Source organism: Nicotiana tabacum, chromosome 20, assembly GCF_000715075.1.
Source record: "Nicotiana tabacum cultivar K326 chromosome 20, ASM71507v2, whole genome shotgun sequence".
NCBI classification, from domain to species: Eukaryota; Viridiplantae; Streptophyta; class Magnoliopsida; order Solanales; family Solanaceae; genus Nicotiana; species Nicotiana tabacum.
The window spans coordinates 23,494,160-23,507,071 of NC_134099.1; the positions used below are offsets into that span (position 1 = coordinate 23,494,160).

The 12,912-nt window shown below is 36.6% G+C and overlaps 1 protein-coding gene across 1 annotated transcript; it reads right to left on the bottom strand.

Annotated features, from left to right (window-relative positions):
* Positions 1-832: 832 nt before the first annotated feature.
* On the bottom strand, positions 833-4,497 carry LOC107771378 (uncharacterized). Its single transcript, XM_016590733.2, has 2 exons — positions 3,042-4,497; positions 833-1,314 (listed from the first exon to the last, which is right to left on the bottom strand). The coding sequence occupies exon 1, from the start codon at positions 4,446-4,448 to the stop codon at positions 3,060-3,062; it is 1,389 nt and encodes a 462-aa protein (XP_016446219.1). The 5' UTR covers positions 4,449-4,497; the 3' UTR covers positions 833-1,314; positions 3,042-3,059.
* Positions 4,498-12,912: the final 8,415 nt, after the last annotated feature.

Consider the following 12,912-nt stretch of genomic DNA (forward strand, 5'->3'; position numbering starts at 1 on the left):
ACTTAACCTTAATTACAATTCACCAATATATGGTTATTTCTTCAATCCTGTGACTTAACCTTAATTACAATTCACCAATATATGGTTATTTCTTCAATCCTGTGATTAACTGCTTAATTGTCTAACCAACAGTTAGGTTCTATTTACTATCTATGCTATGCTTGGAAAAGCCATATTTAGATTAGAGAAGAATTGAAGAGAGCATGATCTTAACTCTGGGGAAGGGATGGGGGATTTGTGGTCAGGATAGAAATACACCTAGTCACCGTGCATAATTAAATATCGTAATCTTAATACATTCTTAATAGATTGATTCCATAGTAATATAGGCGTTAATATATTTTGAATAGGCGAGTAGTACTTCAGGAGAAGACTACGAGAGAGATTGTTCGATTAATTAGCAACCATGAGTGAATTGTATGAAAGGGAGAGTTAAATAGAACACAATAGGATTGGTGAATTGATCACAACCCTGGAATATTTGTCTCTACTGAATACACAACAACCATTTTATTTTATTGCTTGATAATTTAATTACTAGTTAGAATTACTGTTTAATATAATCACACTTTTGAACTCGGATTGACTCGACTGAATAACAATCTTGGTGAAGTTAGTGGGTAGTTAATACAAGTCTTTGTGGGTTCAACACTCGACTTATTATTTTATTACTTGTATGACCATATATACTTGCGTGTACGTTTGGGAGCAACACCAATCAACAAAATGAATTAAATAATCACAAAAAAAATACTGGTCTCTAAGCAATTTCTTTCAGTGTTGTGCACATTTGTATTACATAAAAATGCTAAGGTGCCATGACCAGTAATATGTTAAAGATTATGAATTGCAAACTTACATCAATATATTGCAAGAAAGTTCTCTTCACCACGTTGAATAACTAATTGTAAAATATACTCAAGTGTGTGGAACCTAATTTGAGAGCCAACTAATCCGAATTTTGCCCCAGAAAGTCGACTCTTTTTTCTTGAGCTCAAACCCGAAGCCTTTGATCAAGGATGGTAAGGTATTTACCACCCCACCACGACTTTAACGATGGCCAGCTGAAGATATGGATGAAAGAAAGAAAAAAGCTTTTCTTCTTTCAGTGAAGCTTAAACTGTCTTATTTTTATGTGCATTCCTTTTATTTAAGACGGTCAGCCAGCCAGCCAGGGGAAGGATCTCAAGTCCGAGCGGAAGGCTATCCCACAATCCTTCAGGAACACCCTCTTTAAAGCCTATATCACTTCGTTTAAGGCACAGTAATCACGGTAGATTGCTCCCAAACATGTCTCTATGTGCTTTCCATTTCCTTCAAGAGATCATTTTTTATTGTCATCATGTCACATAAATATCACATTTTAAAGATTTTGTTAGTGTTATTTCCAGAAACAAAAAAAAAAACATCCTGATCGTCCTTCCGAAGTTTGCTAAAAGAAAACTAATGACTGGGATTAAGCTGATTTTCACTGCTGGAAAGCTAACCTCTTATTAACACAGTTGCTTAGCCTGTATTTATTTGCAAAAGTATGATATTCCCTGGTATTTAAGATACAAATACTTGCTAAATTCTATTGTTGCATGGGTGCAATTAACTCCAACATTTCAATTGTTGCAGCAGTCACTTAAAGTTTTGGTGGACTGAGTTATTTGCCGATGCTGGTTAGAACAACAACAACAACAACCTAGTATAATTTTACTAGTGGGGTCCTGGGAGGGCATTGTATACGCAGACCTTACCCATACCTTGAGTAGTGGGGTCCTGGGAGGGCATTGTATACGCAGACCTTACCCATACCTTGAGTAGAGAGGCTGTTTTCAATACACCCTCGGCATCCCTCCCTCAAAGAACTCCCCACCTTGCGCTTGGGGTGACTCGAACTCACAACCTCTTGATTGGAAGTATAGGATGCTCACCACTGGAGCAACCCACTATGGTTAGAGATAAAATATATTTAATGAAATATATGTTACGAAAAGTATGTGCAAATCACCACCATTACGAAAAGAAATTATGTTACAGCAATCTACCTCCAATCAAGACACAATAACGTTTTACTTGTTATCCTAGTGTCTGTCATTCATAGATTGTTCATCAAATTCCAAAAGATTTTTGAGGAAAACTGTTAATAATAAGAACAACTAGGAAACTAGATCAAATTGAAATCTAACACATCAGAACACAATTACAAGTAACCCATAAAGCCAAAAATTATCCAACGAGATTAGAACCTAAGATCACAAATATTATGGCACCTCAGACCTCCCACTTTAGCAAAACCTCATGGCAGCTGATTTTCTGGTTTTCTATAGTGTTTGATCAAACTAAACTTATCAAACTGACTTTCAAGAAATTTGAAACTTTTGTTAGTAAATCTAGTTTCACTATACAGACCCTGCTTTCACTGTTAAAATTGACATGCTCCTAAAGAACATCAACTATAAATAAGGCATGAAATATTAGGTGATTTCTTTACATCTGTCTAATCCTTGGCGGACACAATTACCCGGTACTTAAGCTGCAAAGCTACGAGGTAACATGTACTCGACGGAATTATCGAAGTGCGCGCAAACTCGCTCGGACACTAACAACAACAACAAACTCAATATAATCTCACAAGTGGAGTCTGGGGAGTATAGTGTGCACGCATTCCTTAACTCTACCTTGAGGGCAGAAATGTTGTTTCCGATAGACCCCGGCTTAAGGAAAGACTCGCTCGGACACTAAAGGGCAGCCCGGTGCACCAAGCTCTCGCTATGCGCGGGGTCCGAGGAAGGGCCGGACCACAAGGGTCTATTATAGGCAGCCTTATCCTGCATTTCTGCAAGAGACTGTTTCCACGGCTTGAACCCGTGACCTCCTAGTCACATTGCAGCAACTTCACCAGTTACTCCAATTTTACCAGCAACTTTGCCGGTTACTCGCTCGAACACTACAGTTAAAAAAAAAAAGGTCTACAAATAATGTTTGAGATATTTTGCAAGATTCATCAGTATATAAATGAATTTATTACCCAAAAAGCCAAAAATTTGACTCACATTGTAATGCTACATTCGTCATAAATGAAACCCTGTCCACCTTTGAAAACTTTGAAATTCATTTCCTTGAGAAACTGCCATACCAATCCCAGTTCTTCCATTTTTCCCAACCCCTCTATAATACAATCTCCATTCATGATCTTGATCATCTCCATCCATTTGAACAAGATAAGGTGATCCCACCCCTTCACTATCCCATCTCTGTTCTTCACATTTCTTCAACACTGGATTTTCTTGAACTCTTTTCCATCCCTTTAAACCATCCGAAGATATCGCCATTCCAATACTTCTTCTTCCATTTGAATCCACACCTTCATAAACCATCAAATACTTCCCATCTTTTCGATTTCGAACAACGTGTGGATTCAACACTCCTAGCTCATCAAAAGCACCAATTTTTCCTCCTCCACCTATGATCTTTCCTAATTTTAACCATTTTATTCCATCCCTTGACCTTGCTATCCCAATTGCAAAGTTCCCTTTTTCAACATCATATGAATGATAATACATTCTTAAATCACCACTACTACGAAAAACTACTTTTGGTGAGGCTATAAACAAAGAATCCCATTCACCTTCAATACCAACATCAAATAAAGCACCAGAATGATGTTCTCCTTCAATTCTTGCCCAATGTCTACCATCTTGACTCATTGCTAAACCCGGTAACGACTTAAAAATCTTGCCTTTTTCACCATCAGAGTACAATGTTTCTGGATTTTCTAAACTAAAATCCAAAGAATTGTCTAAAAATTCAATCTTTTCAGAACTAAAACCAGTATAGTAAAGCCAATACACAGAACTATTAGCTCTTACTTTAGCACTTGACATAATCACTACCTCACAAGGCCTAATACTTTGTGTATCAAAACCCCACCAATCCTCTCCACAATTCATAACTAACCCCACATCATCACTCATTTTAGCAGCCATTTCACCTCTTTCCCAGTGGACCCCATTGCTTGAAACTGCTAAACCAATTGACTCTTTACCATTTGACCTCCCATAATACCACATGTACCACCTTTCTTCCTCATCACTAAGGTATCTTTTTACAACTGGTGAACCAATTTCAGTACTGTCCCATGAATCTTTTTGTCCTAAATCAAACACTAAACCCCTTGAAAATGAGGAAGTTGAAGAGGATAGAGGTTGATTTGAAGTGGGCTGTGGTTGAATTCTTGAACTTGGGTCATTTAACATGTTTTTATCTGCTGCATTTTCTTGATTTGCATTTGGTTTTGCACTAGACTTCGCTAGAAATAGTCCAATATTTTTTATGGTTCTGAGTTGGAGGCTTTTGGGTTTGGACTGAAACCATGTGGGGGTGGTAAAAAATGCTGATTTGGTGACTCTTGTTGTATGAGTAGGTGATGTAATGGAGTTTATGGCTTTGACACTAGCCATTGCTGTGGAAAATGCAGTCAATTTGGTTGTATTTGTAGAGAAAGAGAAGTGACAGTATCAAGAAAGTAAAATGAGAGGTCAGGAAGAAATTGAAGTACCACTCAGTATTTGACACGTCTCCAATTTGGAATACAGTCATATTCCAATCTTAGGATTTGAAGCTAAAAAAAAATTATATTTGAATTTATCAAATTGATAAAGTATGATAGTATTTGCTAATTTTTTATGAAAATTATCAGTTAACTATGATTTATTAAAATGACGTTGTCTATGAATAAAATTGTTCATGTTTGTACAATTATTTTAAACTTTATGTAAATAATACTATCATCATGTATTATTCATAAAAATTTGGACTTCAAGCAATTTGAACTATTAACATGAAACACTTCAAAAGTCATATGAATAGGACAAAGTTGAAAGAAAGACACTCACTAAATAATAGGTATTAAGTTATTTTTCTGCTGAAACATGTATTTTTTCTAAAGCGTTGAAAGTCATATTCTACAAATAGAGTTTGGGTAAGGTAGAGTATATGCAGAGACGGTTTCTGATAGACTCTTGGCTCAAGAAAAATATTTTTAAAATAAATTTGAAAAATAAAAAAGTAAAGACGCTATGATAAAAATATCGAAGAAAAAAATGTTAAAAGCAAAAATAGTAAAATAATGACAATCGAAAGTGAAGAATGAAAATTCTGAAAAGCGAAAAGGAGAGAGATTTGTTTAGTTTACGGAAACCAAAAGATATGTAAAGGTACAAGCTTGATGGCAAGAGGTAAAATTGAGGCAAATATGATGAATAAAGTGAAAAGTAATGATCTTTCAAATTGAAGCTAGAAGTTATCAGCTGTCATTCTTTTGCTACTTAACTCTCAAGGAAGGTATGTTTACCCAAATTCTGATTGCCACTTTCACTGTAAAAATTAAAGGTTACGGTGCATCCACATCATTCTGATTCCTGTCTTCATCCTTTTTAAATATTTGACTGCTTGATGACTTTTTTTTTTTATATTTTTCTTTGGATTGCAGAGAGTTGTTTTGCTTTGATTAAAGTTCCATCACAGCCCACAAAAAGTGCCTAATACATTCCAGACTCGGTTGGCACGATTGGATAAAAGATAAATAAATTTTGAAATTAAATTTGTAATGAGTTTATTTTACGTTTCGCTAAAATAAAATTGTGATAATAACTAATTATAGGATGAGTTATCCTGGAATTGTAATTTTTTTTATTCATATGAGAGGGTGGATAACAATTCCATGATAACTAATTGAAGGATAATTAATCTTGAGATAAGTTTGTTTACCTCGAAAATACGAGTAATAATTAAGCTTGTTTATGGTTTTAAAAATACGCAATTTAGTTCAATACTAATTAATAACCAAAAAGCCAAACGTATAAATTAAGGAAGTAAGTAGAATCAAATCAGTGTTTAAGCTAATCTCGACCTCGAGCTGCGATGGCCTCGAGGTAGGTTCACAAGCAGAGCATAATAAAGATAATAAAGTTAAAGGACAATTATGATGAGTAATGGGCGAGAAAGTAAGAGAGTATATTATTTTGCCAATGATTGGTGATGGTTACAAATGATTGGGGTCCCCTTTATATAGTAGGGGAACCCTAAATAAGGTGCGTTTATATTTACAGTAAGGAATCTTATTGGGACAGCTGTCTAACCATCTAGTACGAATTCGTACTAACTCGTACGAATCTATTTCGAAATTTACACCGAGATCTTGAGGACATGGCGGGAATCTTGCTCTTCTGTAACAAACCTGTAACGACATCATCTCGGGGTTGGTCATACTCGACTTCGGTGCTCGTCGCGTACTCCGATCTTCGAGCCTTATACTTTGTCATCGGGCTCGGGCTTAGTCCATCGGCCTCGAACTCGACCGATCCTGAACTCGGGTTTCAAGTGACTATTCGAGCCCGTAAAATCGAGCATACCTGATTTTAACCGTGTCACACCCCCTTTTCTAACCTCACTAAACCCTCTTAAAATAAATAAAAAGATTTTGTAAAGCTCAAAAGGGTTTTCAAATTTGAAAAGTGACAAAAAAATAGTGTTCAAAAGGATTTTTCAGAATCACCACCTGACATTGGTTTCGGTGTGCCAGGTCACCGTTTTTTTTTAAAAATAATTTTTCCTTTTAAAAACACTTTGGACTCCAAAAACTAAGTCCGCACTAGAGATTCAGGATAAGGGGTTCATTTGATCCGGGGAGAAGGTGTTAGGCACTTTCCAAGTCCAGTGAAATTTACGGTTGCATACATTATCTAGTTTGCTTTTTAAAACATTCAAATTGAGGTAAAATCACAGAAAAAGAAAATAAACACAAAAGAGGTTCGAGGTCGTCCCCACCTAATAAAAGAAAATAGCAAAAGGAAAAGTAAAATAAGAACAAAAGTACTACGAGTTCTCTTTCGGCCTCCAATTACAAATACTACGGGGCATACCCCGGATAAAATATATACAAAGTTTACAGGGCATTCCCCGGACTATAAACTAAAAGGAACAACTCATTACCTCATATAAAGAGAAAAAGAAAGCCTAAAGCTTGCCTACCCGAGTGTGGTCGGCCTAAATATGCTACTATCGAATAATGTAATAAAAATAAGCAACTAAGAGAAACTAAAGAAAAAATCAATTCATGATCATGTTCTTTGTTCACATATTTAACCCGGCACAATTCATAATCATGCAAGTAAAAACTTAATTGCTAAAGGGCTCGTTCCTTCCCCATCCCCACAGTCCACGTGAACCAATGTTTATTCAAATAATTTTATATCAACAAAATAGGGCATTCAGCATCTAATATTCAAGCTATTTAAAGAAGAAGGAAACTAAGCTAAACACTACTAGAATAGAGGAAATGTGAATTAAAATCAATATAAAAACCCATTTAAAGACTATGACCACACGTCAATTCCTTCCTAGCATAACGAGTCAGATCCTAGAATTAAGGGTCAAAAATAAACTCGAAATTCAGCAGACTTTTGGTATGAATGAGGACACCATGACATGATAAACCAAATCAATCTATGGCTGAATACATGACATATTGGACACAAATGATTCACTCAAAATTACCACTTTGGAAAGACCTCACATTCATATTATGGATTTTATTCTGAAATATGCAGATTCAGTATTGGAATTTACTTTGAACCAAAGAAACATTTTAAACATTGCCCGATGTCGAAAGCTCTTAAAACTACTAAAAAGCTAAAACCAAAAAATTGTGAGTCTCACTTTCTTGCTTGTTCTGCCATTTTATGATGAAGAAACTAATATGAAAATCACCCTTTTTCGAATTAAAAGGAGAAGTTAAGGAAAATAACTCGGTTCAAAGAGCTCCAGACACACTTCAAAGCACCTAGTTGAATCATGGATATTGATAGTGACATGGAATTTCAGTCTTAGAAGAAGAATTATGTAATAGACATATAATATTTACTATCAGGAACACTACATGGTCTCAAAGTTTCAACGAGCTTATAAGCGAAATCAACAGGAACTTTTAAACCTCACAGACAGACTACTCGACCCGTTCCTCATATAAAGATGACCAAACAAAAACAGCAACAAATATTCCAAGCCATCAATATGAATTCACATGGTGTACTGCAGCAAAACATAACCCAAACAAAATTAACCATGACTCAAACTAAAGCATATTAAACAACTTAAATAAGCACAAATAAGAACATAACTCCAATCGATCTCTTAGTCCAAGTAGATCCGAACCTTCAAACATTTAAAGCAAACTAAACACACAAAAGGAAGATCGCTCGGATTGGTTTGAATTAACCCCCGCTGAACCAATTCTCAAACTTAGGAAAAATATAGTAGAGTAAAAAGATGAACCTGAAAACTGAATTTGTTTTAATACAAAGGAAATTTCTGGCAATCACGACGGCGCCTTTATAATGCGACAGGATGCTAACTTCGCGAACTCGGCTTCAAACAAATTTCAGTCCACATCGAATCTCAGCTAAGATGGAATCGATTTTTGAAACCAAATATTGAAGAGAACAAGAAGTGAAATCTCTTTTTTTGACTTTTGGAAAAACCCAGAAATAGAAGAAATAAAAAAGAAGAAAAGACGAGACGATCTCTGAAGCTCAAAATAGAACCCGGTTGTTTTTCTTTTCACTAAATTTTCCTCCGATTTTTCTGTCTCAAAATCCCTTTTTTTTAATCTGAAAATACAACTCCTCTTATATAGGTTGGTCTATGAAAAATGGAAGGCTAAGATTGAGCCTTTTTCTCTTAATCTTATGGCTCTCACACCCAACCATCAGAGTGCGAGCATGTGAGAGTGTTCTTGAATGTTCCATTAGGGTGAGGAAGATTTAGAGAATATTCTGAGTCTGTTAGGTGTCAGACCACGTGGAAGAAGGGAGAAGAAAGAGGGGGGCCATGGCTTACGTGGACTGCCGGATTTTGGTTGATTTTTGGCGGGTTAGGGTGGGGGAACGGCTGCAGAGGCGGAAGGGCATGGGGTGGCACCATTTGGGTATTAGGTTTAGGGTTTGGGGGATGTTATAACTAGGAATTTATATGGTGCTAAGATGGAATGTGGTCTGTTGGATTAGAGTAGAATAGAAGGCTGAGAATCTTCAGGAAAATGGGGCGGGTCGAACGGGTCGTGGGTCAAGGGTATTGGTTCTGTGGATATGGGAAATGGGTTGTTAAATTTTTGGGCATAGGTTTGAATTGGGCTCTAAAAATCTACAAAATTGGGCTAAGAAAGAGCTCAAATTTTTAATTTACTTCTAAAGTGATATAACACACTTATATAAAAAAAATATAAAATAACTCTTAATTGATTTTAATAAACTATTATATTTAAAATAAAAACTAAAAGTTAAGGTTGAAACTATTTTTGGTATTCTCAAGGATTATATTAGAATAAAAATGGGTTAAAAGTCTATATTTTCCGAAAAATACCTAATACTGAATTAAATAGAAAAGTGAACTATTTTTTGTATTTTTCAATTTTTGTGCCTAAAAATAGGATTAAAATTAATAATAAAGTGAAATCCTACAGAAATAAACTCAAATAAATATCCTAAAAATACTAGGACTATTAAAGGTAATTCTAATGTGTGGGTCAAAAATTACATGTCTACAGTTGCCCCTCTTTGACAGGAAGCACGAAGTGTTTCCAGACAAAGAACAACAAGACATTATTTTGACCCGACCCTTATTTAGAGAGACAACTAAAAAAAGAGAATGTGACTGAGCCCTGGTATCTGAGCTGCCTACATATCCTTGGCTATGAAGGAATCAAGCCACGTGTAGTTCAGAAGTAAGAAGAGTGAAGGAGGATACCGAGGTGGGGTGTTCAGTGAAGTGTTGTCGAGGTTCTGGTCCGCGGTTCCGGTCATTACATAAAAAATAAAAGGAAAAATTACAGCAAAAATAAAACAAAAATACTAGATTCTATCTACTTCTTGTCTTGAATCTTCTTTGAATCTCCACTTACTCCTTCAACATGAAACTGAAAATTTAGGCTATTCTTCAGGTGGGTATCCTGCTGACTTGAATTTGAAGAAAACTGGAAGTTGACCCTGTTCTTCAGGCGGGCTCCTGCTGCTTCGACTTGAATTTGAAGAAGACTAGAAGTTGACCATGTTCTTCAGCCGGGCATCCTGCTACTGTCTTAAAACTGAAATGAATTCTCTCATTCTCCAGGTGGGCACCTGCTGCTGACTTGAAAATCACAATAACTCTGAAGAGAATTTCCTCGTTCTCCAGGTGGGCGCCTGCCATTAACTTAAAACTTGGAATGAATTCCCTCGTTCTCCAGGTGGGAGCCTGCGAGTAACTTGAAACTTGAAATGAATTCCCTCGTTCTCCAGGTGGGCGCCTGCGACTTGCTTGAAACTTGAAATAATTCCGAAACAAATTCCCTCGTTCTCCAGGTGGGTGCCTGCAATCAAAACAACAAAACAAACAAAATTTGCTGCCCCAGTTTGCACTAGGAAGATTTATGAGTTGTTAGCAAAACTGTAAACCACTTATGCTATTGATGCAATGATGAGAGTAAACTAAAGACTCGACTAGGATATGCATCTCCTAGGGATGAACTCAAATGATTCAAACTAGGAAGTGCGTCTCCTAGGGATGAAACTTGAATGAACCAAACTAGGAAGTGCGTCTCCTAAAGGTAAAACTTGAATAACTCAAACTAGGAAGTGCGTCTCCTAGGGGTGAAACTTGAATGAACCAGAACTAGGAAGTGTGTCTCCTAGGGGTAAAACTTGAATAACTTAAATTAGGAAGTACGTCTCCTAAGAGTGAAACTTGAATGAACCAGAACTAGGAAGTGCGTCTCCTAGGAGTAAAATCTTAATTTAGGAAGTGTGTCTCCTAAAATAAAATATAACCTGAAAGACCCAAACTAGGAAGTATGTCTCTTAGGGGTGAAACTTTAATGACTCAAACTAGGAAGTGCGTCTCCTAGGGGTAAAACTCAATTTAGGAAGTGTGTCTCCTAAAACAAATATATAACTTGAAAGACCCGAACTAGGAAGTGTGTATCCTAGGAATGAACTTAAATGACCCAAACTAGGAAGTGTGTCTCCTAGGGGTAAAAATCTCAATTTAGGAAGTGCGTCTCCTAAAACAACAATTTACCATGGAAGACCCAGACTAGGAAGTGCGTCTCCTAGGGGTGAAACTTCAATAAATCAAAGTAGTAAGTGCGTCTCCTAGGAATAAACTAAATGACTCAAACTAGGAAGTGCATCTCCTAAGGGTGAGACTTCAATGAACCAAATTAGGAAGTGCGTCTCCTAGGGATAAAGCTCAAATGACCTAAAACTAGGAAGTGCATCTCCTAAGGATAAAACTCGAATGACTCAACTAGGAAGTGCATCTCCTAGGAATGAACTTAAATGACCTAAAACTAGGAAGTGCATCTCCTAAAACAAAAATATAACCCGAAAGATTCAGACTAGGAAGTGCGTCTCATAGGGGTGAAATTTCAGTGATTCAAACTAGGAAGTGTGTCTCCTAAGAATGAACTTAAATGACCCAAACTAGAAAGTGCGTCTCCTAGGGGTAAAATCTCAATTTAGGAAGTGCATCTCCTAAAACAAAAGTATAACCTGAACGACCCAGACTAGGAAGTGCGTCTCCTAGGGATAAACTTAAATGACTCAAACTAGGAAGTGTGTGTCCTAGGGACGAAACTTAAACGACCCAAACTAGGAAGTGTGTCTCCTAAAACAAAAATATAACCCGAAAGATTCAGACTAGGAAGTGCGTCTCCTAGGGATGAAACTTCAGTGATTCAAAACTAGGAAGTGCGTCTCCTAGGGATAAAACTCAATGTAGGAAGTACACCTCCTAAAACAAAATATAACCTAAATGACCCAGACTAGGAAGTGCGTCTCCTAAGGGTAAAACTTGAATGAACCAAACTAGGAAGTGCATCTCCTAGGGCTGAACTTAAATGACCCAAACTAGGAAGTGTGTCTCCTAGGGGTAAAATCTTAATTTAGGAAGTGCGTCTCCTAAAGCAAAACCTAAAAGACCCAGACTAGGAAGTGCGTATCCTAGGGGCGAAACTTCAATGACTCAAACTAGGAAGTGTGTCTCCTAGGAATGAATTTAAATGACCAAAACTAGGAAGTGCGTCTCCTAACAAGTATAATCTGAAAGACCCCTACTAGGAAGTGCATCTCCTAATGGGTAAAACTTCAATGACTCCAACTAGGATGTGCGTATCCTAAGGATGAATTTAAATGACTAATATTAAGAAGTGTGTCTCCTAAAATAAAAATATAACTTGAAATACCCGGACTAGGAAGTGCATCTCCTAGGGGTAAAATCTCAATTTAGAAAGTGCGTCTCCTAAAACAAAATATAACTTGAAAGGCCCAGACTAGGAAGTGCTTCTCCTAGGGATGATGTGTGATTTTCTCAATAGCCTTTGCGTAAGTAGAATCGGGGCATTACACCTGAAAAACTCAAGTTTGTTATGAATATAGCCTTCATCCCTGTTTCATACAAAGAAAACTTGTGAGTTTAAAATTCGGTGGTTAGTTTGTGGCCTTGACCTTGAAGGTGGCTGCTTCTGCACTTTCCAAGGTGACTTTGATTTCAACTTGGAAGACCTTGCATGTTATCGACTAACCATTTTCTTTCAACCCTTATCATAGAAAACACCTCCACTCCATTCGATCCCAATATCCTCTATCTGTTGCATATTGTTCATAAATTGATATTTACTGAACTTTTGCATTTCACATGAATCCCAAAGCATGTTGATTATTACCAAATCAATACGCATACTGTTCTTTCCTGACTTATGACACTTTAATGTGCTAGCCAAATTCATTTTGTGCAATTAAAAAGCTGGTAGCAAATTTTGAAGTCATTTCTCACTTGTTCTGACCAAACAGACTCAAGAAGGAACTCAAACAAAACAAGAGAAACAAAATA